General features: G+C 43.4%; 1 protein-coding gene across 7 annotated transcripts in view; it reads right to left on the bottom strand.

Moving 5' to 3' along the window:
• nexn (nexilin (F actin binding protein)) overlaps window positions 1-27,165 on the bottom strand; it is a 107,591-nt gene that overhangs the window by 22,634 nt on the left and 57,792 nt on the right. For 5 of the 7 annotated variants that reach the window (XM_060829991.1, XM_060829995.1, XM_060829994.1 and 2 more), the window contains 5 exons: window positions 22,653-22,844; window positions 21,769-21,850; window positions 21,513-21,661; window positions 11,906-12,088; window positions 4,303-4,500 (listed from right to left, as the gene is read on the bottom strand). In XM_060829991.1, the coding sequence (XP_060685974.1) occupies window positions 4,303-4,500; window positions 11,906-12,088; window positions 21,513-21,661; window positions 21,769-21,850; window positions 22,653-22,844 (804 nt within the window). The remainder of the gene's footprint in view (window positions 1-4,302; window positions 4,501-11,905; window positions 12,089-21,512; window positions 21,662-21,768; window positions 21,851-22,652; window positions 22,845-27,165) is intronic. The other 2 variants (XM_060829997.1, XM_060829998.1) reach the window with 1 other exon arrangement.

The following is a 27,165-nucleotide window of genomic DNA, read 5'->3' as shown; positions in this document are numbered from 1 at the left end:
TGATTTTGTGAGTCAGCAAATTTTTGAAGAGGCAACATTAATTTTGGTTTTGTATCTATCTTCTACTTGTATTTTGTGGAAACTGCAATTCCACTTTAAATCCAGAGGGTTTCTATAGTTACAGCCACAGGTTCTGTTTCCTGTGGTTTGGGGAGAATCGTATTGTTTGCTCTCAAATAGTTTGTTTGATGTAAGCCCAGCGCTGTCTCCAACTCATTGACAGAACAGTGATGCTCATACTCACTGACCATGAACTAAATGTGATAAACTCCTCACTAAAACAACAGAGCTCATAATCTCAACCAGCTGTTTGTCCCATAGTTACCTGGTTTGAGGCCATTTCAAATGGATTCTGAGTTTGTGTCTTCTTTGTGAATCTTGAGCTTGTCCTACCAGGTATGCGGATAATAATGGTCCTTAATGAATACTTCATTTCAGTATTGAGAGGGACCTCAATATTCACAACTGAGAGGGACATTGATGTTTCTGAGGACAGCGTGAAACAGACTGACGTACTCAAACAGATTGATGTTAGAAAGGAGGAGGTGCTGAAAATTTTGAAAAACATAAGGATAGATAAATCCCCTGGGCCAGACGGGATATACCCTAGGTTACTACGGAAGCAAGAGAAGAGATTGCTGCACCTTTGGTGATGATCTTTGCATCCTCAATGTCCACTGGAGTAGTGCCAGATGATTGGAGGGAGGTAAATGCCATTCCCTTGTTCAAGAAAGGGAATTGGGATAATCCTGGGAATGACAGACCAGTCAGTTTTAGGTCTGTGGTGCACAAGGTATTGGAGAGCATTCTGAGAGACAGGATTTATGATTACTTGGAAAACCATAGTTTGATTAAATAGTCAGCATGGCTTTGTGAGGGGCAGGTCATTCTTTGAGGATGTGACAAAACATATTGATGAAGGTAGAACAGTGGATGTGGTGTACATGGATTTTAGCAAGGTGTTTGGTGAGGTTCCCCAAGGTAGGCTCATTCAGAAAGTAAGGAGGCATGGGATCCAGGGAAATCTGGCTGTCTAGATACAGAGTTGGCTGGCCTATAGAAGACAGGGGGATGATGGTAGATGGAAAGTATTCAGCCTGGAGCTTGGTGTTCCGTAGGAATCGGTTCTGGGACCTTTGCTCTTTGTGATTTTTATAAATGACTTGGATGAGGATATCGAAGGGTGGGCTAGTAAGTTTGCCAATGACACGAACATTGGTGGACTTATAGATAGTGTGGAGGGCTGTTGTAGGTTGCAATGGCACATTGACAGGATGCGGAACTAGGTTGACAAGTAGCAGATGGAGTTCAACCTGGAAAAGTGTGAAGTCAATCATTTTGGAAGGTTGAATTTGAATGCAGATTACAGGACTAAAGGCAGAATTCTAGGCAGTGTGGAGGAACAGAGGGATCTTGGGGTCCATGTCCATAGATGCCTCAAAGTTGCCACCCACGTTGATAGGGTTATTAAGAAGATGTATGGTGTATTGGCTTTCATTAGCAGGGGGATTGAGTTTAAGAGCTGCAAGGTTATGCTGCAACTGTATAATTACTGGTTAGATCACACTTGGAATACTGTGTTCAGTTCTGGTCATTTCATTACAGGAAAGATGTGGAAGCTTTAGGGAGGGTGCAGAGGAGCTTTATCAGGATGCTGCCTGGACTGGAGGGCCTGCCTTATGAAGAAAGGTTGAAGGAGCTAGGGCTTTTCTCATTGGAGTGAAGAAGGATGAGAGGTGAGTTGATAGAAGTGTACAAGATGTCAAGAGGCATAGAGTGGATAGAGACTTTTTGTCATGGCGGAAATGTCTATCACAAGGGGACATAATTTTAAGATGATTGGAGGAAGGTTTAGGGGAGATGTCAGAGGTAAGTTCTTTACACAGAGAGTGGTGGGTGCGTGGAATGCACTGTCAGTGGTGGCAGCAGAATCCGATACATTAGGGCCAATTAAGCGACTCTTGGATAGGCGCATAAAAGTTAGTACAATATAGGTTCGTTTGATGTTAGAGTAGGATAGAAGGCCAGGACAACATCTCGGGCCGAAGAGCTTGTACTGTGCTGTACTGTTCTATGTTTTCCAAAAGATAAATGATCTAATGGTGCCAGTATTGGACTGGGGTGGGCAAGGTCAAAAGTCACATGACTCCAGGTTATAGTCCAACAGGATTATTTGAAATTATAAACTTTTGGAACACTGCCCCTTCAGGTGAAGTGATGAAGGAGAAGCGCTCCAAAAACTTGTGATTTCAAATAAACTTGTTGGAATATAACCTGTGGCTTCTAACAAAAAATAAATGTGATCCAGCTCTTGTTTTTTTAACAGCAAGAACTTAAATTCCAGCTTAATCCCATTTTTAAAGTTGAGGGCTGTGTTGAATCAGCTGGTCATTATCTCAATGCTCTTTGAGGGAGCCTGCTGCAAGTATATTGGTTGCTACTTTCCCTACTTTGCAACTTGGTCCTATAGTGCTTTGAGATGTCCTATGATCATGAATGTCGCTTTATAAATGAAAGTTCCTTTATGCTGTCAATGTGTTGACCAGCAAGAATGGAGACAGTCGACCCTGAGGCACTTTATATGGTACGATCTGTCTGTGCAGCATGCAAAGCAACACTTTTCACTCTGCCTTGGTACAAGTCACAACAATCAATCAATCAATTAGGTAATTTCACACAGGGCAACTGCAACTGGGATTTACTTCACTGATTTTGTGGATCTGCAAAACTCTGTGACAAGGAATTTCTTACTGTTTTTCTTACAATGACTTAATCATTTAAATGCCTTTTCTGTGGTTGTAGATTAATATAATCTGGTTTTATTTTACCCATGCTATTCACTATTTTAATTCACTCCATAAAACTCATTAACTGCCTTTGTTTTGGACAAAAGTTCACGTGTGGCCCTTCTTACACATGAACAGAAGAAAATAAGCAGGAGTAGTGCCAGAGACTGGGTTCAATTCCCGCCTCAGGCGACTGACTGTGTAGGGTTTGCACGTTCTCCCCGTGTCTTTGTGGGTTTCCTCCCACAGTCCAAAAATGTGCAGGTTAGGTGAATTGGCCATGTTAAATTGCCCGTAATGTTAGGGGTAAATATAGGAGAATGGATCTGGGTGGGTTGCGCTTCGGCGGGTTGGTATTGGGCTGAAGGGCCTGTTTTCCACACTGTAAGTAATCTAATCTAGTCCATTCAGACCTTTGAGTTCTCCCCTGCATTCAATGAGATCAGGGCTGGTTTTGTTTTATATTCACTTGCAGGGTGAATGAGCTGCTGCTGGGCCAGCATTTATTGCCCGTCCCTGATTGCTCAGAGGGCAATTCAGAGTCAACCACACTGCTGTGTGTCTGGAGTCACATGTAGGCCAGACCAGGTAAGGATGGCCGTTTCCTTCCCTCAAGAACATCAGTGAACCAGCTGGGTGTTTCTGATAATCGACAATGGCTTAATTGTCATCATTAGATTCTTAATTCCAGATTCTTTATTGAATTCAAATTCCACCATTTGCCATTGGTGAGATTTGAACTCAGGTACCCAGAACATTATCTGGGTCTCTGGAATAATAGTTCAGCAATAATACCACTAGGCCACTGCCTGCCCTTGAGATGGTGGTGGTGAGATGCCATCTTGAACTGCTGCTGTCCAGCTGGTGTAGGTACACCCACAATACTGTTGGGGAGGGAGTTTCAGGATTTTGACTCCCAACAGTGAAGGAATGGGTATATACTTCCAAGTCAGGATTGTGGGTGATTTGGAGGGGAACATGCAGGGTGTGGTGTTCCCATTCATGTGCTGTCCTTGTCCTTCCAGGTGGAAGATGTTGTGGGCTTGGAAAGTGCTATTGAAGGATCGTTTGCGAGTTGCTGCAGTGTGCCTTGTAGATGGTAACACTGCTGCCACTGTGTAACAGGGAATGGATGTTGGGAGTACTGGATGGTGTTCAGCATGTTGGAGCTGCACTCCAGTGTGGAGAGTATCCCAACACGCACCTGGCTTGTGTCGCATTGAATAGAGACAGATTTCCCTGTTTTGCTGTCAGAAGTATTGATCATTGGGGCTCTGGGAAGAGAAGCAAGGCAGAGATGGAACTTAGTAACCATCCAGTGACACACACTACAGATTGGGGTTCATTATCAGGATGAGCAGGGGTGGTTTTTCCAAATCGGTTGGCCTAACTCTGTTCGAGCAAACATCCAGAAATTTTTGCTGCCATGGGGGGATAAGCTGCCATTGATGTTTTGGCGGGTGAAAGTTTTTTTCTTAAAACCAACATCAGTGAGTACTTTTCTTGAGGAACTTACCATGTTTCTGCGGGCTTCAGCAAATTGTTTCCTCTCTTCCTCCAGGCGCTTGCGAGCATCTTCCTCGGCTCTGCGCTGTTCCTCCTCCTGCCGCTGCCTCTCCAGCTCTTCAAAGCTGAGCTTCAGTTTCCCAGGCCGTGCTGGGTCTTTCTGAGCCATGCTGAGACTGGGTAGATCTTCCTCATCTTCAGCTAAATACTGGGTTAAATGGAGCCAATAAATTACACCGTTAGAGAAAGCAAGGAACAGAAAACAAGTTGGGCCTTTCAGTTGTATGAAGGCCATTCTTGGAGCATCCAAATTACATCCCTGCCCCTATTTAGTGTCCAGCTACATTTTGAATGCCCTTAATTTTTTGCCTGACAGATTTTCAGTGTATCACTAAGTTCTTATTAGTAATTCTTAGTAATGTTTTGGAAGTTGTAGGACAGGCAGATAAAGCTGTTAAATGTGGAATTATAGAATCTCTACAGTGTAGGAGCAGGCCATTCGGCCCTTCAAGTCCATGCCAACTGTCCGAAGAGCAACCTACCCTGCTCTATCCCTGTAACCCTGCATTTCCCACGGCTAACCCACCTAGCCTGCACATCGCTGCACACTATGGACAATTTTAGCATGGCCAATCCACCTAACCTGCACATCTTTGGACTGTGGGAGGAAAATGGAGCACCCATGCAATCACAGGGAGGATGTGCAAACTCCACACAGTCACCCAAGGAGCACGGTGGCTCAGTGAATAGCACTGCTGCCTCACAGCGCCAGCGAATTGGGTTCAATTCCACCCTCGGGTGACTGTGTGGAGTTTGCACATTCTCCCCGTGTCTGCGTGGGTTTCCTCTGGGTATTCTGTTTTCCACCCACAGTCCAAAGATGTGCAGGTTAGGTGAGTTGGCTGTGTTAAATTGTCAATACTGTTCAGGGATGTGTAGGTTAGGTGCATTAGTCTGGGGTAAATATAGAGTAATAGGGTTGGGGAATGGGTCTGGATGAGATACTCTTCAGAGGGTTGGTGTGGACTTGTTGGGCTGAAGGGCCTGTTTCCACATTGGAGGGATTCTATAAAAATTCTGTAGGGATTCTATTCTATATGGGTGGTGATATATGCACAGAAAACCTATATGAATAAATAAAGCAAAAGGGTTGGGATATGTGATTGGTTAATGTGTTATGGCAGGAGGAATCCAAGATGGCGGCGACCCAGCAAGTCTGAGTCTATAGTGCTCCTCCCAAGACTTGGGCAAAGTGGATCACCCACCTCCACCACACTCACCAAATCATTTAAAATAGCTGTTTAATTAGTTCTTAGTATTGAATTTAAACAATTTAATCATCAGTAAAAATGACTAAAGGGAAGGGAGCCCGCAGCTCTCAGCAAGCAGGAACCCCTCCCCCACCCTCTCCAGCTGCAGCAGAGGCCTCCGCAGCTGCCCCGGGGGACTTGCCTACAGTGGCGAGCCTCGTGGAAATCATCTCCAAACTGGATGCGAAGATCGATGCTTTTATTGAAGAATCCCAAAGTCGATGGGACTCACTCTCGGCCGCGCTGCAAAAGCACGACCGAGACATTAAGGAAATCGAGTGCCGAGTCGGAGGGGCGGAGCTAAAAGGCCGCGACCTCTGAAACTACAGCGCAATCGGCCATGGCTCAGGTCTGGACTCTCGAACAGCGAGTCCGGACCTTAGAGAACCAAACTTCGAGGTTGTCGAAAAAATATTCATTTGCTGGGCCTTCCCGAAGGGGAAGAAGAATGCCGGCTTACAGCGTTCCTCGAACAGTGGCTGCCACAACTGTTAAATCTGGAGGCTGGATCAGGCCAGGTAAGGGTAGAATGGGCCTACCGGGTCACAATACGCGGGCCCGGCTCGAACCAGCGCCCCTGCCTGGTCCTGTTCCGGCTGCAGAGCTTTAGGGAGAGGCAGATACTCCTAGAAGCCTCTAGAAATCTTGGAAAAGATCCCCAAGCCATGATCTATAAAGGATCCAAGATCATGTTATTCCAGGACTTTTCCCCAGCTCTGGTCCTAAAGAGGAAGGCATTCGATGAGGCAAAGAAGTGTTTAAGGGACTTAAATATTCAGTACTCCTTACGCTACCCAGCGACGCTACGCTTTAACCATGAAGGATCCATGTTTAACTAAGGAATTTTTGGACACTCTCAGATAAATTGTAAGAGATAATTGATGTTGGTTTGCCTTCACCCCGCCCCCACTCCGGTTTATATCCTCCCCTTTTCTTTTTTTTACCTTACTGTTTAATATTATCTTGGGGGGTGGGGAGAGGGATTTATTTATTTGTTCTCGAATTAATGATTTTCTGCCCTGCTTGTTTTTTTTAATTATTATATATATATATATAGGCCGGGTGGTCTAGTTAATGTTGGTGGGGGGGAGGTGGTTACCTTATTCTATTTTACCTCTGTTTCTAAGAGCGGGGTTGTTCTCCCTTGTCATTTTGTATTATTACATTTAATTATTACTTTTTGAGGTTGTAATTTTATAGTTAATTATGTTTATACATGGTATTAACATTACCAAATATATCCAGGTGTTGGTTTGGGGGGGGGGGGGGCGGTGGGGGGGTGCTCACTGTTAACTCTATTGAGGAGCGCCTGGGTCAAGGGTGGGGCACTGGTTGGGAGAGGATACGATGGACCTTTGGAAAAGAAGTGATACCCCCGGGAACAAGGGGGATAATCTCCATTTAAATACGTATTTTTTTTATTTAGAAATTTTATTTAGTTTTTTATTATACTGTTGTGAATGTATTAGAGAGCCTTTATTTTGTGAATTTTATATGCTCTATGCTCGGGATGTTCTGGATAGGGTTTCCGCTCCCAAGGGGTCTCGGATTTGCCCGGATGATGATGGTTGATCAGTCGGTAAAGTGGTGCACCTGGAATGTTAAGGGGAATAATTTGCCAGTCAAAAGGAAGAAAATATTATCAAATCTCAAGAAAGAAAGGGTTGATATAGCTCTCCTACAGGAGACACACTTGTTAGATAAAGAACACTTGAAATTACGACAGGGTGGATTTGATCAGGCCTTTTTTTTTTCTTCTTTTAGCTCAAAAAGCAGGGGAGTTGTTATTCTTATTTGGAAGAACTTCCCTCTCAAAATCCAAAATCAGATCAAAGATGAATCTGGACGATATATTCTGATTAAAGCCCTAATAAATGGAGAAGAATATGGGATTTTAAATTTGTATTGCCCCCCGGCACATCCTTTTAAATTTGTAACGGAAGCCTTCTCAAAATTGATGGCTCTCGGAGCTTGTCATACAATTATAGGGGGAGACTTTAATTGTATTTTAGATCCGGAAATAGATAGGATTCCCAAGAGTACTGCAGGAGTATCTCCCAGATCTAGACAATTGGTGGATCTGAACAAAGAATTAGGATTAGTAGATGTATGGAGATGTCTTCATCCACGGGGCAGAGATTTTTCTTTTTACTCCAATTCACATAAATGTTATACCAGAATTGATATGTTTTTTGCCCCCTCGATTTTTAAAAATTCCATATCATCCTGTAAAATAGGTAGTATAGCAATTTCCGATCATGCTGCTGTATATATGGAAATCAAGGCGAGGATCAATGGGACATCCCCTCGGCATTGGCGTATGGACCCCTTCCTGATGAAAGATAGTAAATTTGTAAAGTACGTCTCTCAAGAATTTAAAACTTCTTTAGAAATTAATTCAGGTATGGCTAGCAACCCATCAATGATGTGGGAGACCATCAAAGCTTACGCGCGAGTTTTGATCATCTCCTACTCAGCGACCCAGAAAAAATTAAAGGGAGAACAACAGCATCTGCTCAAAGCTCACTTAAAAGCAGCTGAAACAACGTATGCTGATCGACCTTCTATTACCAAATTGCAAAGAATTACGGCCCTTAGGACAGCTCTAAACACCATGTTTACCCAAACAGCTAAGAGGGAAATATTATTTGCAAAACAAAGGTTATATGAATTTGGCGACAAACCGGGTAGATACTTAGCATTTCTTGCAAAGAAAAAAAGGCCCCTCAAACTATCACGTCTATCAAGGAAAGCACGGGTATTTTGACTCATGATCATAAAAGGATTAACGCAATCTTTAGAAAATTTTATTCTGATTTATATAAATCGCAGGATTATGAAGACAGGACTAGGAGGATGCAATCATTTTTTATAAATTTGACCTTTCCAGACCTAACTCCGGAACAGGTATCAGTCTTAAATGCTCCCCTTACTGCCCAAGAAATACTTGACGCAAACAGGCAACTTCAGAGCGGTAAGGCACCGGGCCCAGATGGCTTTCAAGCTGAATTCTATAAAGAATTTACAGGAATATTGGCTGGTCCACTTATGGACATGTTTGAGTCATGGCTGTCTCCCGCCTTCGTTGAAAGAGGCAAATATCTCTCTTATCCTTAAAAAAGGAAAGGACCCAGAAGATTGTGCGTCATACAGAACAATATCCTTGCTAAATGTAGATTTTAAAATCCTTTCTAAAACATTAGCATTGAGACTAGAAAGGATATTGCCACATATCATAAAGGAGGATCAGACAGGGTTTATTAAGGGCCGGACGATCATCCAATAATATTAGAAGGGTTTTGAATATGATTCAAGCCTGCCATCAGGGAAAGATACCAGGAGGAGTAGTCTCATTAGACGCGGAAAAGCATTCGATAGGGTTGAATGGTCATATTTGTTCTACACATTGGAAAGGTGTTTACCAAATGGGTCTCAACATTGTATAGTGATCCCAAAGCAGTTGTGGTTACCAATGGATTAGGTTCGGATAGCTTCAGTGTGGATAGGGGCTGCCGTCAGGGATGTCCTCTCTCGCCATTGTTATTTATGCTAATAATTGAACCACTAGTAGAAGCTATATGGGCTGATCCTAATATAATGGCCCCGAGGATTGGTACAGGTAAACTTAAAATTACCCTTTATGCAGATGATGTTCTTCTATTCCTCTGAGGTCCGTGCCTCGCTTAATCCATGTTATTAATACATTTAGCACATTCTCAGGCTATAAAATTAATTTCTCAAAATTGGAGGCTATGCCAACGGGTGGCCTGGCTATGATACCCCACTTGGTGGACGGATCCCACTTTCCCTTTCGGTGGTCCCTGGAGGGTTTCTTATATTTAGGCATTTTTATTGCCCCAGTATTTGGTCAGTTATACAAGGCTAACTTTGTGCATTTACTGGAAAGGATAAGGCAGGACCTCCAGCGATGGGGAGACCTTCCAATTTCCTGGCTGGGTAGAATAGCAGTAATTAAAATGAATGTCCTGCCCCGTCTCCTATACCCTATGAGAATGCTCCCGGTGATGCTGCCAAGGTTGGCACTATGTGAATTATATGGCTGGTTGGGTTCCTTTATCTAGAATCATAGCCCCTCATTAAGCTGAAGCAGCTACAGCTTCCACAGGCAAGGGGAGGATTGGACTTCCCAGATTTTAGGAAATATCAGTTAAGTTCCCTATTAAGTTACATAGCTGATTGGGTCTTGTCTGATCCGCAATCAATCTGGCTGGACATCGAGACTTCTCAAGTAAAATGCCCACTTATTAACCTTTTATTTTCAGACAAGAGGAAAATCATTACGGATCACTGTAAAAACCCTATAATACTAAACACAATTAAAGCTTGGAATATAATGCGGCGAAATGAGGGCAACTCACATAAAACATCCCCCTATGCTCCAATAGTGGGAGCATGGGGATTTCAACTGGGGTTTACAGATGCCACTTTTAAACTCTAGAGATCCAGGGGTATCTCATATCTAGGGGACCTATTTAAAGAAGTCCTGATGTCTTTTGAACAGCTGCGTCAGAAATTTGGATTACCTAATGGAGACCTCTTTCGATACTTCCAAATTTGAGATTATATACAGAAGAAGACTACATTATTAGATAGTCTTTAGCTTAGCTTACTTTAGATTACTTACAGTGTGGAAACAGGCCCTTCGGCCCAACAAGTCCACAGCGACCTGCAACCCACCCAGACCCATTCCCTACATTTATCCCTTCACCTAACACTACGGGCAATTTAGCATGGTCAATTCACCTAAACTGCACGTTTTTGGACTGTGGGAGGAAACCGGAGCACCCGGAGGAAACCCACGCAGACACGGGGAGATGTGCAAACTCCACACAGTCAGTCGCCTGAGGCAGGAATTGCACCCGGGTCTCCAGTGCTGTGAGGCAGCAGTGCTAACCACTGTGCCACCCGTAAATCAGATAGAGATAAATCTTTATAAATAAGATAGAGAATGTAGAGTGCTACGACCAATGGGGGTATCTTCCGTCAGTACTATTTATCATTTACTACTTGATGAAGTATCGGGAGATATGGACAATCTGCTTAAAACATGGGATCAGGATTTGGGGCTAGAAATCTCTATAGAAACGTGGAATGACATTTGGGAAAATGCCAGAAGAATCACCATCTGCAACAGAACTCAGGCTATCCAGCTGAAGATACTTCATAGAGCCCATATAGCACCGGATCGATTGGCAAAATTTAAGGCAGGAGCATCTCCAATGTGTCCCAAATATAAAATAGAGGTGGGCACACTTGTACATTGCCTATAGATCTGTCATAAGATCCGTAGATACTGGACTAAAGTAGCAAGTGCCCTGACAGAAATTTTAGGAACGGAAATTAAAGTGGACCCTGTATCTCTCCTTTTGGGCTTTTCGAACTTACCCTCCCTGGATATGCACGGGAAGAGATTATTTTCTATTCTCTCTTTCTGTGCAAGGAAAAATATTTTGATGAACTGGGTGGCTGAGGGCCCCTCTGGACGTTCAAATTAGCACAGATTAATGATGGAATGTATTCCCCTTGACTTCCTAACAAATATGGTGCACCGAAAGACCGAATTATTTCATAAAATATGGCAGCCTTTCTTGAATTACATAAATACAGATATTTCGGCTATCCTAACAAGGGCTTTCATTTAATTGCGATGGCGAACCTGGCTGGTCTAGGGCCCCTTGGGAGAGGAATCCCGCATGAATACGGGTTTTGTTACATTTGATGTTAACACATTCCGAGCATGTATCTCACTACCCAATTTCTGTGTTATCCGTTTTTTTTTCTCTTTCTCTTATTTGAATAATGTAAGAGACTTAATTATACACTCTGGTTAGTTGTAGGTTAGATTAGTAGTTAGTTGAGTTTTGTTTTTTTTCGGTATTTTTCTTTTGTTAAATTTTGGTTATTATTTATTTAAGATTTAATTGTATATCAATGTACTTGAGAGTTTTGTTTATTTTTGTAAACTTGTAAAAATGTTAAATTTCCAATTAAAATATCTATATAAAAAAAAGGTGTTACAGCAATGTCACTGGGTTCATAATGGAAAGCAAAACAAAATACAGCGAATACTGGAGAAACTGAGCAGGTCTGATGGAGAATCATACCGGAAGCAAAACATCGACCCTGTTTCTCTCTCGACAGCTGCTGCCAGACCTGCTGAGTTTCTCCAGCATTTGCTTTTTATTTTGATGATATTGAGCAGATGTTTGGTGTTTAAAACTGAAATCAGGAGGCTGAGATGGTATTGTAGAGTGTGTGAAAGGTGGAGTGTTAAGTTCCAACCTTGCGTGCTTCAGCAAAGGCTGCCTTTTCCTCCTCAATGCGCCGTCTTGCTTCCTCCTCGACTTTCCTCTTTTCCTCGTCCTGTCTTCGCCTCTCTATTTCTTCAAAGCTGAGTTTTAATTTCCCAGGGATGGTTTCACTCTTGCAGACAGCTGGGTCCTCTGTCTCCTCCTCCTCCTTTTCCTTTGGTGGAAGAGTAGTGCTTATATTAGTTTTGAAACCAACATTTCCCAAATATCTCCTGTGGTTGTTTTTGGGGGGTGGCGACCAGATTCATGTCACCAATTCTGAGTGGTTAGTGATCCCATCTCCAATCTGCCCAGTGACAACATCTCAGGGTCTGCTCCCTCCTGCACTCCTGCCTTTGAGATCCATTGTGGCCCTGCCTGCTGTCACCAAAGGTAAAGCAAATGTTTATCTCCAGATTGATGGAAAGTCTAGATTCACCCAAACCAACATCTTTCACCCCATCCCTGTTAATGTTTGAGCCGTGCAGTCAACACATAACCTAACGACAAGTCTATGACCTTACTGTTCTGACATTTGTAGCCTCCATAAACCCCAAGATATGATTAGATTAGAATCCCTACAGTATGGAATAGACCTTTCGGCCCAACAAGTCCACACCGACCCTCCGAAGAGTAACCCACCCAGATCCATGCCCCTACCCGTTATTTAGCCCTGACTAATGCACCCAACACTACAGGGAGAATGTGCAAACTCCACACTGAAAGTCACCCGATGTGGGAATCGAACCTGGGTCCCTGGCACTGTGAGGCAGCAGTTCTAACCATTCAGCCACCGTGCCATCCGTTACATTGGCCCCCTCCCCCACCAACCCATAGGGAGGATCTAAAGTGAGTGTTCCTCCACATTTGATGCCTCATTCCTAAACGTGTCTTAAAGATGGCTTGCCAGGCCTATTAGAGAGAGCTTAACGATCAGCCACATTACTGGAATTACACGTGGGCCAGACCAGGTAGAGATAGCAGATGTTCTTCCCTAAAGGTTCTGAGCTGGATGGGGTTTTGCAATCGTTGAGGTTTGTTGTCTTAGTCACCATTAATGACCCTAGCCATATAATTCCAGGATTATTAGTTGAATTTAAACATTTCATCAGCTGCTCTGTTGGGATTTGAACCTGTGTGTCCAGGCATTAGGATCTCCAGATGACTCACCCAGTGACTTTACTACTTATACCAATGTATTTCTACTACCCTTCCCTTGCCCTGCAGTGTACAATAACATCACTGCTCAGGTTGATTTGAGAAGATATCAGATTCCCTGATAGGAGAATTTGTAGGTTCTGCTTCAGCATTGATTTGTGGCAGAGAATTCCACATCCTAAAAGGAGTTTGTAACTTTCCAACTCTTATTGCGACTGTCTGAAATTAGTGTTCTCTCATTATTGCTTCAACAGAAATGATTGTTTTGATGATTTACCATCATGGAGCTGATGCTGATCTCCATCAGCTCATTCTACAGTCTTCACACTCTCTCTATGGGAACTACAACTTCTGCAGTCTCTCCCTTCAATCATGGAATGGAATGTCGCTGGCTGGGCCAGCCTTAATTGCACTGGAGAATCATAGCATCCTTACCGTGTGGAAGTAGGCTATTCTGCCCATTGAGTCCACATCGACCCCATTAAGAGCATTGCACCCTGACCCACTCCATTCCCATAATCCAGTATTTCCCATGGCTAATCCATCTTACTTGCACATCTTTGGACTGTGGGAGGAAACTGGAGCACCCAGAGGAACCCACAAGATACAGGGAGAACATGCAAACTCCACAAAGTAGCCCCAGGATGGGATCGAACCCAGCTCTCTAGCGCTGTTTGGCAGCAGTGTTAATCATTGAGCCACCGTGCCACTCATGAGTAGTGAGCCGCTGTCCTTGGGGTATGGATAACCCACTGTGATGCTAGGAAGCAAGTTCTAGGTTTCTGACCTTACAAAAATGTGAAGGAACAAAGACATAGTTCCAAAGTCAGGATGATGTGTGGACTGGAGGGAACCTGCAGCTGGTGGTGATCCCATGGATCTATTGCTCCTGGTCCCCCTCGATGGGAATGGTCGTGGGTTTGGAAGATGTGTGAGCAGCCAATTTGTGTGCAGCAAGGTTCCACAAACATCCCAGCTTGTCTGTTTTTAAAAGTGTTGGCTCAGGGCAGGGGAGGGGTGGTACTGGGTCAAACTCCCTGATGTCTGTTCGGAAAAATACCAAGGGAGGGTTTGAACCTGCAATTTGTTGGCCCTGAGGTGAGAGTAGTATTGCTGAACTGACCCAAGTTTGGGAATTCCCATAGCTGAAGGTAAAATCTCAGGTGGTAAGCTGGCTCAGTGTTAGCACTGCTGCCTCACAGTGCTGGGGGCACAGGCTTGATTCCTCCCTTGAGTAACAGTCTGTGTGGACTTTGCATATTCTCCCTGTGTCTGTGTGGGCTTCCTCTGGGTGCTCTGGTTTCCTCCCACAGTCCAGAGAGCTGTGTGTGAGAGGTGCTGGTTCCTATTAAGCTTCCTCTGAGCTTAATAGGGAATGGGGTAGTGGCTGGTGATGAAGCAGGGATGAGGGATGGGCAGGATCTCAGACTCCAGTGCTAACTACTCCCTATGAGTGGTTAGCACTGCTATCTCTCAGCACCAGGGATCTGGGTTCAATTCCACCCTCAGGTGAACATCTGTGTGGAGTTTGCAAATTCTCCACCAGTTGATGTGGTGTATATGGATTTCAGCAAGGCATTCAATAAAGTTCCCCATAGTAGGCTTTTGTACAAAATGCGGAGGATTGGGATTGTGGAAGATATAGCAGTTTGGATCAGTAATTGGCTTGTTGAAAGAAGACAGAGGGTGGTGGTTGATGGGAAATGTTCATCATGAATTCCAGTTAATAGTGGTGTACCGCAAGGGTCGGTGTTGGGTCCACTGCTGTTCGTTATTTTTATAAATGACCTGGATGAGGTCGTAGAAGGGTGGGTTACTAAATTTGCAGATGACACTAAGGTCGGTGGAGTTGTGGATAGTGACGAAGGATGTTGTAGGTTACAGAGAGACATAGGTAAGCTGCAGAGCTGGGCTGAGAGGTGGCAAATGGAGTTTAATGTGGACAAGTGTGAGGTGATACACTTTGATCGGAGTAACTGGAATACAAAGTACTGGGCTAATGGTAAGATTCTTGGTGGTGGTGTAGATGAGCAGAGAGATCTCAGTGTCCATGTACACAGATCCTTGAAAGTTGCCACCCAGGCTGACAGATTGTTAAGAAGGCATACAGTGTTTTAGCTTTTATTAAGCGAGGGATCGTGTTCCGGAACCATGAGGTTATGCTACAGCTGTACAAAACTCTGGTGTTCTGGTCACCGCATTGTAAGAAGTATGTGGAAGCTTTGCAAAGGGTGCAGAGGAGGTTTACTAGGCTGTTGCCTGGTATGGAGGGAAGGTCTTATGAGGAAAGGCTGAGGGACTTGAGGCTGTTTTCGTTAGAAGAAGGTTGAGAGGTGATTTAATAGAGACATAAGATAATCAGAGGGTTAGATAGGGTGGACAGGAAGAACCTTTTTCCAAGTATGGTGACAGCGAGCACGAGGGGGCATAGCTTTAAATTGAGGGTGATAGATATAGGACAGATGTCAGAGGTAGTTTCTTTACTCAGAGTAGTAAGGGTATGGAATGCTTTGCCTGCAACGGTAGTAGATTCGCCAACTTTAAGTACATTTAAGTCATCATTGGACAAGCATATGGACGTACATGGACTAGTGTAGGTTAGATGAGCTTCAGATTGGTATGGCAGGTCGGCGCAACATCGAGGGCCAAAGGGCCTATACTGCGTTGCAATGTTCTATGTTCTCCTCATATTTACATAGGTTTTCTCTGGGTTCTCCAGCTTCCTCTCTGTCCCAAGATGCACAAGTTAGGTGGAGTGGCCGTGCTAAATTGCCAATAGTGTCCAGGGATGTGCAGGCTTGGTGGGATAGCCCTGGTAAACGTGCGGCTATGGGTATAGGGTAGGATGTTGCTTGGAGGTTTGGCGCAGACATGATGGGCTGAATGGCCTCTACCTGCCATGTAGGGATTCTATCATTCTAAATTAGAGTGGTGCTGGAAAAGCACAGCCGATCAGGCAGCATCCGATGAGCAGGAAAATTGACGTTTCACGCATAAGCTCTTCAATAGGAATGCTCGAAACATTGACTCTCCTGCTCCTTGGATGCTGCCTGACCAGCTGTGCTATTCCAGCTCCACACTTTTCTACTCTGATTTCCAGCATTTGCAGTCCTCACTTTTGCCCAGAGCACAGGCCTCCTGGCTCAGAGATAGGGGCACTGCCACTGTGCCACAAGAGCTAAAAGGATGTAATTTGGGTTTTAGATAATTTTAACCAGCCTGTTGAGAATGTTACAACTCTTCTCCAAGGATCTGAATACAGACTGTCTAGCTCAGAGGTATGGATGATGGCACAGTGGTTAGCACTGCTGCCTCACAGCGCCAGAGACCGGGTTCAATTCCCACCTCAGGCGACTGACTGTGTGGAGTTTGCACGTTCTCCCCGTGTCTGCGTGGGGTACTCCGGTTTCCTCCCACAGTCCAAAGATGCGCGGGTCAGGTGAATTGGCCATGCTAAATTGCCCGTAGTGTTAGGTAAGGGGTAAATGTAGGGGTATGGGTGGGTTGCGCTTTGGCAGGTCGATGGGGGCTTGTTGGGCCAAAGGGCCTGTTTCCACACTGTAAGTAATCTAATCTAATCTAATCTAATTGACACTACCACATAGCCACAAGAATCCTTTAGAAAGGAGTTAGATAATTGCTTAAAAATTGAGTTGTTAAAAGTATTTGGGAAATGAGTGGAATTGGAGAAGCTGGTGATGTTGGCAACACCTTATGAGCCAAGTACCTTGTGCCTTTACTGAAAATAATCTATGCTTCTCTGAAATAACGACCTTTTAGTTTTAACCTTGTGATGCTCTACTTCATTCACAACATTTTTTGCCTTTTTCTGTGGCATATTAATCTGTCTTAGAGCTTAACCAGTTTAAAATAAAAGATTCCAGATGGGATGCATTAGTCAGACATTTAGTTGCTTCAATTTGAAAAGTTGAAGTGTGTCCCAGCCGGCAGCATTTTTAATGGGAAAATCTGCCCACAATCAAGGAGCAACAATGTGGAAAATAAGCGATATGATTGTGAGGTAAATCTCGCACGAAAGACCTTTTTCTCAGGTCACTTTGTTTTTTTATTATTCATTCACAGGATTTGGACATAGCTGTCTAGGCCAGCATTTATGTCCCATTCCTAACTGTGCTGGAGGTGATGGTGGTGAACTGCCTCCTTGAGTCGCTGCAGCCTAATAATCCACAAACTCTGCTCTTGGCAAGGGAGTCCCTGGGCCAGCAACAGTGAAGGAACGGCGATATATTTCCAAGTCAGGATGGTGAGTGATTTGGCAGGGAACTTCCAGGGATTGAGGTTCCTTATTATTCTCGGTGTTTGTAGATTTGAAAGGTGCTGTCAGAGGATCTTTGAATTTCTGCAGTTCACCATGGAGATAATACACACCTGCTGCTAAGCGTCAGTGATGCAAGGAGTGAATATTTATGGATGTGGTGTCAATCAAGTGGGCGGCTTTGCCCTGGATGGTGTCAAGCTTCTTGAGTGTTATTGGAGCAGCCCCTATCCAGACAAGTGGAGAATATTCATCACACTCCTGACTTGTGCCTTGTAGATGGTGGATGGGGTCTGGGGAGTCAGGAGATAAGTTCCTTATTGCAGAATTCTCAGCATCTGTCCTGCTCTTGTAGCCACAGTATTTAGACAGTTAGTCCAGTTCAGTTTCTGGTCCATGGTAACACCCAGGATGTTGAGGAATTCAGTGACAGTAATGATAGTGAATAGCAAGGGGAGGTGGTTAGCTTCTCCTTTGCTGGAGATGGTCATTATCTGGCACATGTATATAATCATACTTGTCATATGTCATCCCAAGTAGCACAACACGAGGACAGTGGGAGACTTTGCTACTGTAAATTAGATGTCATTTTCTCATTCTGACCACTGCACCCCTTTTCCCTCAAACACAGGCAGCTGTAGGTGTTTTTTTATTCATTCATGAGATAAGGGCATTGCTGGCTGGACCAGTATTTATTGTCCATCCATGACAGGCTACCACATTGCTGTGGGTCTGGATTCACATGTTGGCCAGACCAAGTTGGCAGATTTCCTTCCCTAAAGGATATCAGTGAACCAGATGTAGAATTCCTGATAATTGTCAATAGATTCATGGTCATTGCAGATTATTGATTAGATTCAAATTCCACCATCGGTTGAATCCAGGTCTCCAAAACATCAACTGGCTCTCTGCAGTAATACTCTAGTGATATTACCACTACACCATCACCTCATCTAGTCTGCAGTCACTCCCCCAGCTTATGGGGGACCAGAAGAATAATCTCTCCAGTTTCCTCACTAGTGTTTATTCTTTGCAAAACTACAACAGATTATTTGTTCACGATAATGTTGATGTATTTGAGAATCATCTCAGTTAAAATTCCTACACTATTAATACACCTAGTGTCTAGTACACTGGAAGCCTCCTTGATAATCCTACATTGGTTGACAGAGTAATTCTTTACACACTCAGGACCATCCAGCAAATATCCAATTACAAAATCTTACCTAATGTTGAAGATTGCGTTGCTAATTTTTTAACTTAAGTTTACTCAGGAATCTGAGCATTAAGAAATTCACATCTTCTGTTTAATTCACAGATATGATTATTTCATATACTGGGAGCTAAAGAATTTGCCTTAGAAAGACAATGGAGCTAAACCCTTGAATACACACTGAACTAATTTTCAGCAGCTGCTTTTGTACAACAGAGCAGAGAAGAAGGAAAACTAATTTGTGGCAAGAACTGGAACTTTCCCTCTCCTGTGCCTGTCCTCTTGAAAAACAGCACGCAATGGAAAAGCAACCTGGGTAAACAACCATTGACTAAAAACTCAAGATATCTTCACAATCTGCTCATGATACTGATTCATGTCAATAATTAATCAATCGTGACTTCATGTTTCAAATCTAGCATCTGAAATACTTTGGAGTTATAAGTGATATATTCCTCTCTGTCTGTACCAATGTTCTCCTTTTTACAATTGTTACCTGTGTTTGTTGGTGTGTGAGTTTTTATTATTTTTCTAGAGTAACAAAATTCTTCCTTCTTTCATTCAAATTGTCAAATTCTTAAATCTTTCTTTTATTCTAGGTAATTGGCTCAAATAAAAAGAAAAATGCTAGAGAAACTCAACAGAGAGAGAGGGAGAGGTAAAAACAGTTCAGATGTTGAGTGGAATATGATTACTGTAGAATTAAAAGGAGGTGGAAAATGATATATCTTGTACTGTTGACAGAGAGGGAGGAGGACCAAGTAGATCAGACTGGCAGGGTGATTGACCACTGCATATTTTCGTGAATAATGTTTTAACTGAAGTGTGATAGCTGTATGTTCAACCTAAATTGAAAGGTAATTGTTGCAACTGACTGAGATGATGTTAAAAATGAAGGAGCCAATTGTCCCTCCTCATGTAGTGTATGTAGGACAAACAGGAAGACAGCTAACAACCCGCATCCATGAACACCAACTAGCCACGAAACGACATGACCAGCTATCCCTAGTAGCCATACACTCAGATGATAAACAACATGAATTCGATTGGGACAACACCACAATTATAGGGCAAGCTAAACAGAGAACAGCCAGGGAATTCCTAGAGGTATGGCACTCATCCACAAATTCTATCAACAGACACATCGACCTAGACCCTATATACCGGCCACTGCAGCGGACAGCAACTGACAACTGTAAGCGGCAGATTCAAACCACTATAAATGCCGGAGGAATCAGCACAGAAGTGCTTCACAGGAGGCTCCCAAGCACAGAGGCTGTCACCTAGAAAGGGGACAAAACGTTTGCAACAAAAACTCCCAGCTTGGCGAACAGAACCATAACAGTCAGTCACATTGCTGTGGGTCTGGAGTCACATGTAGGCCAAGCTAGGTAAGGATTGCAGTTTCCTTCTCTAAAGGACATTAGTGAACCAGATGTGTTTTTCCCCTGATAATCAACAATGATTCTTGGTTATCAGTAGACTCGTATTATTATTGAATTTAGAGTCCACCATGGTATGATTTGAACCCAGGTTCCCAGAATATTACCTGGGTCTCTGAATTAATGGTCCAGCAATATTATCACTAGGCCATCACCTGCCCATTGTCTACCTCAGTACTCTTGCCAATTTCCGTTTTTCTGCTTTCTGTGTACTGCCCATTTTCTGTCTAACCTCTCCTTGTTGAGTTCGCTGGCCCCCTTCCATTTGGCTCAGGGTGTAACACTTAACTCTGTCAGGGGATTCAAGTCCCAATCCAGAAACCTAAGCAAATGTAAGTTGGCAAATCAGTACAGGGCTGAGAAGCTGCTGCACTGCCAGACACCATCCTTTCTTTGGATCAGATTGAAGCATTATTCCTCAAGGGATAGATTTGGAAAGGTTATATAATTCTGTATTGATTTTTGGCTGGACTGCAACTAGAGAATTTGTTCTACTGACTATGTTATTGAAAGCTCACAGTAAGATTTTCAGGGATGGTACTGAAAATATGTGGGTATACAGATGGGTAGCTGAAGTCATAAAGGACATAAGAGCTAGGAGCAGGAGAAGGCCATTCTGCCCCTCAGAAATCATTGTACTGAGGCTGGATCTCAACAGAGGATTTAAAAAACCTGAGAGTGATCGACTTTATCCGGGAAAAGCTTTTAAAAGGAAATGGAGTCAAGAAGGATAAATAGAATATGAGATACAGACAGGTCAACGCCAAGAAAATGGGGGAAAAAAATGGGACAGATTCTCTTTCTGCTGGAAGCAGGGTCCTTGAATATTTTTAAGGCAGAGACAGATTCATGTTAATTAAAGTGAAAGGTTATCAGGAGTGGGCAGGAAGGTAGATTTAAAATCAGGCTGCATTTGCCAACAGTCAGGTGCATATGCATTTGCAGCAATATCTCTCTCAAATACAGTGAGCAGTGTTTACAAAAGTAAATTAATGGTACAATTTTAATGAACCGGACATCGGGTTGCAGAAATAAAGTATTAAACAAAGGACAAATTTTATTTTAACTCCCAAAAAAATGTCATCTTAATATTGTGTGCAGTTGGCAATAATCATAGAATCCCTACAGTGTGGAAGTCGGCCACTCGGCCCATCGAACCCACATTGACCCTCTGAAGAGCATTCCACCCAACCCATCCTATCCCTGTAACTCTACATTTCCCACTGATGTCAGCAAACACATCCATTATGGAATGACAGCACAGGCTCGAGGGCTGAATGGCTTACTCCTGCTTTTATGGTCAAAGACTGTATTTATTCCCCCACTTGTTCCAACAGAACTATATGTTTCAAGATATGAATAAGTCATTAGAATACTGTAGTGGTGTTCTAATGAAGGAAATAGGAAGAGAATTCCAATATTGTGCAAAGTGGATTCCAGATTAGCATTCCTAAGATTCAAACTTTAATGTTAGTTTTTTTAAAAAGTGATTTGGGAAATGCCTTCGTACCTCTGCAGCCTTTCTTGCAAGTTCACGTTGTAGCTTCCTCTTCTCCAGGATGTCCTGATGAATCCTTCTCTGCCGCTCTTCCTCCATTCTTTTCTTCTCTTCCTCTTGCCTTACCTTTTCCATTTCCTCGAACTTGCCCTTGACGGTCCCTGTGGACACAGGAAGGCACAGGCTCATTTTTCTTTTTCATTCCCAAGTTCTGATGCCTGAAGGGAGCAGTGAAAGTTTGGGTGAGATCGATTTCAGTTGCTGCTACCTGTCATTTTGGGGACATATGCCTTCTTCAGTTCATTCGATTTGTTCTCCTCTTCATCATCTGAAGCAAGTAGTTCCCTTAGCTGAAATTAAATAAAGGAAAAACAGATTCAGCATCTCTCTTATTTTTGCAACATTAAATCTACTTACATCTAGCAGCAGCAGCAAGAAACTATCAACTCTGTTACAAAACCATAACGCAATGTAAGGAGGGTGACCGGGAGAACTGAAGCTGACATTGGATTGGAGAGAGTATTGGGAAAGAAAGAATCAGGCAGAACAAACCTGAGGGTGGACACACTTGATCGTTTGCTTTGAGGCTTTTACCACATTGGTAATGTTATGAGTAACACGATCTGAGTAAATGTCAGAATTGGGAGATGAATTAGGCCTCTGGCCTTTCGGGTCCACTCTATTATTCAATAAAATCACAGCTGATCTTCTACCTCACTCCATCTTCCTGCACAGTCCCAGATTTCCTTAATTCCCCAAGAACATAAAAACATATTGACTTCCATTTAAAATTTGCTTTAAACTGAGCTCCCTTGGATAGAGAGTTCCAAAGCTTCGCAATCCTCTAATGCTAAATCATGAGCATGTCTTGAGAATCAATTAACCAGTTTCCCCAGATCCATTAAAAACTAAACAAAAACTGCAGATGCTGTAAATCAGAAACAAAAACAGAAATTGCTGGCAGTTCTGAGGAAGGGTCACTCAAACATTAACTCTTTTTTCCTTTCCACAGCTGCTGCCATACCTGCAGAGATTTTCCAACAATTTCTATTTTTGCCCCCAAATCTGTTGGTAGCCTTGTCAGTATAAATGAGCAACAAGCTTCTGTTGATCTGAAGGGGTAAAACAAATATGACTTATAAACTAAGCGACCTCCTGTTTTATCTTTGTCCATTCCTTCTCCTTCTTATACTGTTCATTTCTCCTTTTCCTTTCTTCTCCGGATCTCCACTTGCTCCTTTCCTCGCGCGCTTTTTGCATGGCTTCGAACTTAGTCTTAACATCACCCCTTGCCAGCTTTGGCACGTATGATTTATGAACGGGTTTAGATGTAGATAGAAGCATCTATGTAGGTTAGAAACAAAAGAGAGATAGAGAAAGAAAGGGGGAAAGAAAGAGATAGATGAAAGAACTTAACAAAAAGATGTAAGCTGATGAAAATCATTAACCAGATGGTAGAGAATTTAAGGAATGACTTAAGTATCTTTCACATTTTCAATAATTAACTACAAATCCATTGAGATCCCCTGAACATTTCTGCCAAGGTTCGTATATCTAGCATTGTTTGGTGTAATTTGTAGGTTAAGTTCTTTTTTTTTAAAATTCATGACTTGATGGAAATAAGACAGAAAAGCAATGTTCAGATACTGTTGATGCTAATATTGGAGGTGATGGCCGAGGAGTAGAATCGCCTGCTTCTTGATCCAAAGAGCCAGATAATGTTCAGGGGACCCAGGTTCAAGTCCCTCCATGGAATTTGAATTCAGTAAAAAAGAAATCTTGAATTCAGAATCTAATGATGACCATGAATCCATCGTCAATGGTCGAAAAAACCCATGAGGTTCACTAATGTCCTTTAGGGAAGGAAATTGACTTCCTTACCTAGTCTGGCCTCCAAACCCCCAACAATGTGGTTGACTCTTAACTGCCCTCTGGACATTTGGGGATGGGCAATAAATGCTGGTATGACCAGGATGTCCTCATCCCATTAATGAATTTTTGAAAAAATTACAAAGAACAACACTTCACCTCCTGTTTGCATCTCCCTTACCCCCGATTGTATTAAAGCAGGGTGCCATCCATCCATTCATTCCAAAACCGAGAGGGTGATGGCCTAGTGATATTATCACTGAACTGGAGACCTGGGTTCAAATCCCACCACAGCAGATGAGAGAATTTGAGTTAAATAAATATCTAGAATTAAGAATTCAACAATGACCATAATCCGTTGTCAATGGTCGGGAAAACCCATCAGGTTCACTAATGTCCTTTAGGGAAGGAAGTTGCCTCCTTACCTGGTCTGGCCTACATGTGACTCCAGACCTACAGCAATGTAGATGACTCTTGACTGCCCTCTGGGCAATTAGGGATGGACAGTAAATACTGCCTGGCCAGCGACACCCTCATCACATTAAGGGAAAAAAAAATTCCTGTTCATCTTGAATGATGCTTCAATTTAAATACTAGGAGGAAGTGAGGACTGCAGATTCTGGAGATCAGAGTCCAAGAGTGTGGTGCTGGAAAAGCACAGCTGGTCAGTCAGCATCTGAGGAGCACAGGAGTCGACATTTTGAGCATAAACTCTTCATCAGGAAATGACTCTCCTGCTCCCCAGATGCTGCCTGACCAGCTGTGCTTTTCCAGCACCACACTCTTGGACTCAATTTGAATACTGCTTACTTAAATTAGAGAAAGTGAGTATAAAAAGAAGCATGCGACATGCACAAAGGAAGCAATGAGCCCAAGGAAATTACAAGAGAATCAGGCACACAGCATCAGGTGAGATTGGAGAGAGAGCATCCATGGTGATGGCACCAAGTACAAATGGATGCATAGTTAGTGTTTAATTAGTCGTCCAACTCACACATTATCAAACTAATCCATGAGGGAATGCTAAGGTATCTGTCAATGATTACAAGTGTTTAATTTCCTGCATGTCTGGGACTGGCAGCACAGCCTCTCCAGAATTTTACCCTCCCTTTACTTCTGCTTGTTGAACCATCGTCATTATGATGTTCGTTCAGTGATTTCTGCAACTGCAGTTTGCCAAAGGTCTCCACAAGGGGTTCTTGGGGAACGTGCTAATATTTTGCAGTGAGGGGGCTTCTGAGTGTGTGTAGATATTTGCAGTTTGTAACTGAATTGTTTCATCTCAGCTCAGACATAATAGTGCCTTTGATTGTAATATGTAGACACCAGAAGCTGTAATAAACATTTACCGAATCAGTCTGTACCATGTTACTCACGTCTCATTGTTATGATATCGGAGCTAACATAAATACCACCCCTACCGAATGTAAAAAAGCCAATCATGAGGGCAGATCAAAACCCATCAGACATTAATGACATCTCCAACCACAGACACACCAGGACCAGAGTCACTCAAACTAACTTTGAAGTTTGTGTCTTCAGCTGTCTTGTTAATCCATTCACAAACCAACGACATAAAGCAATCATTCCATGGCAAGTATTCATTTTAACATCAGCCCATTTATTTTCAGTGTTTGCACTTCTGTTCGATATTGACCAGAGGAAAGCGGCAGGAGTGGCTTAAACATTTGCCCTTTGATGTCAAGGGCAGTGGTTGCTGGGCTTAGTGTTGAGCTGGAGATTGTCATTCCTGTTGGTTCAGCATTCTTCAAATTATCCAGTTTATTGATGATATTTGCAGGGGTTCTTCAGGAATCTACTTGTCAAGGTCCTGAACAGGAAGCTGTGGAAAGACTATGTGCAAGACCAGGCAAGAATTGTATATAAAGCATTGAATGTCCTCACCTATGAGACTGGACAGTGGGGGCTACGCAAACACATGATCAAATAATCTAAGCCTTCCACCTCTCAATGGTTCCCCTCTTGCTTCATCTCCATTTCCTTCCTTTGCAGGTCCCTGAACTCCCTCCCTCATGGCATTGTGGGCTTACCCACAGCACATGGACTGCAGCGATTCAAAAAGGCAGCTCACCCCCACCTTCTCAAGGGACAAGCAATAAATGCTGGGCCAGCCAGCCACATCCATGTCCTGCAAGTGAATAAAGAACAACGGCTAGTGTGTGAGACCAGCACCACTACAGGCCAATCGGTATCTGATGAAGGGCTTTTGCCTGAAACGTCGACTTTCCTGCTCCTCGGATGCTGCCTGACCGGCCGTGCTTTTCCAACACCACTCTAATCTAGACTCTGATCTCCAGCATCTGCAGTCCTCACTTTTGCCCAATCGGTATTTGTACCTTCTCTTCAAAAGAGCCACTTGCTCGTCTGCTGTGTTCCTCCAAGCCCTGTAAAACCTTTCTTTTCAACCTCCTACCCAGTGGCCCCTTGAAAACTACAAGTGAATCTGCTCTTACCACCACTATCACATTCCAAATCGTAGCAGCTCATTCTGTAAAGATGTTCCCATCTCCCTTATAGAATTACCTATTTTAAATTAATTATTATATCCACTGGTTACTAATCTTCCTCAAGGTAAATGCTGTCTCTCTCCATGTCTGACATCAAAACCTCTCATCATATTAAACAGTTCCATTACACACCAGCAAAGCCCCTGGTAAATTTCCTCCACACACTCATCAAGGCTTTAACGTCTTTCTCAAATGACCAGGACTGGATACGATATTCTATAGTGGGACAAATGCGAACGTGTGACAAAGGTTTCACAATGTCCCTGACCACTTTCCAGTGACAAAGAGATCTTAAAGTGTAGTTACCATCATGATGTGGGAAATGTATTGGCCAATTTGAACACAGCAAGTACCCACAAACAGCAATGATATAAATGATGCAGGAATGTCCTAGAAAGAAGAGTTGCAGCATAAATATTTTTCAGGCATGGAATAGGCATCTTAGCTTTCACTGTGGTGAACACAGACTGCACTAACGTGGTGAAGTACACTACCCACCATCTTGGAAAAGGCTGACCGTGTAGAGCCCACGGAATGTGACTGAAAACGAGAGACTAATGTGTTTGAGAGACCCTACGCGATACACTGGCTTCTATTCAGGAAAACATCATTCTCTAAACCACTTCATTGAAAGTTATTGCTGTGGGAGAACAAGACTAAGGAAAGATACAAGCCTGCGAATGCTTGGAAATCAGAAACAGAAACAGAAATTGCTGGAAAAGCCCAACAGGTCTGGCAGCATTTTCAAGAGAAATCAGAGTTAACGTTTCAGGTCTAATGTCCTGTTCTGAGGAAAGGCCACTAGATCCAAAACATTAACTAAGGAAAGTATTTATTTCTTCTTAAAAAAGCAACTTACTTGCAAACGGAGACATTGGTGCTAAAGTGTCGAGAGGAACAACCCCATTCCCCCCCCCCTCCCCCCACAGCTTCATTCTCCTCCCACAGCCCCATTCTCTCCCCCGCCCACTGCCCCATTCCCTCCCCCACCCACACCCCATTCCCTCCCCCCCAACAGCCCCATTCTCTCCCCCCCAACAGCCCCATTCTCTCCCCAACAGCCCAATTCTATCCCCCCCACTGCCCCATTCCCTCCCCCCGACAGCCCCATTCCTTCCCCCCTGACAGCCCCATTCCTTCTCCCCTGACAGTCCCATTCTCTCTCCCCCAACCCCATTCCCACCCCCCCACGGCTTCATTCTACTCCCCCATAGCCCCATTCCCCACCCCCACAGCCCCATTCCCCACCCCCACCCAGTGCCCCATTC

Source organism: Hemiscyllium ocellatum, chromosome 9, assembly GCF_020745735.1.
Source record: "Hemiscyllium ocellatum isolate sHemOce1 chromosome 9, sHemOce1.pat.X.cur, whole genome shotgun sequence".
NCBI lineage: Eukaryota > Metazoa > Chordata > Chondrichthyes > Orectolobiformes > Hemiscylliidae > Hemiscyllium > Hemiscyllium ocellatum.
Note: the sequence above shows the minus strand (reverse complement) of the source record. Positions and strands in the feature narration are given on the sequence as shown.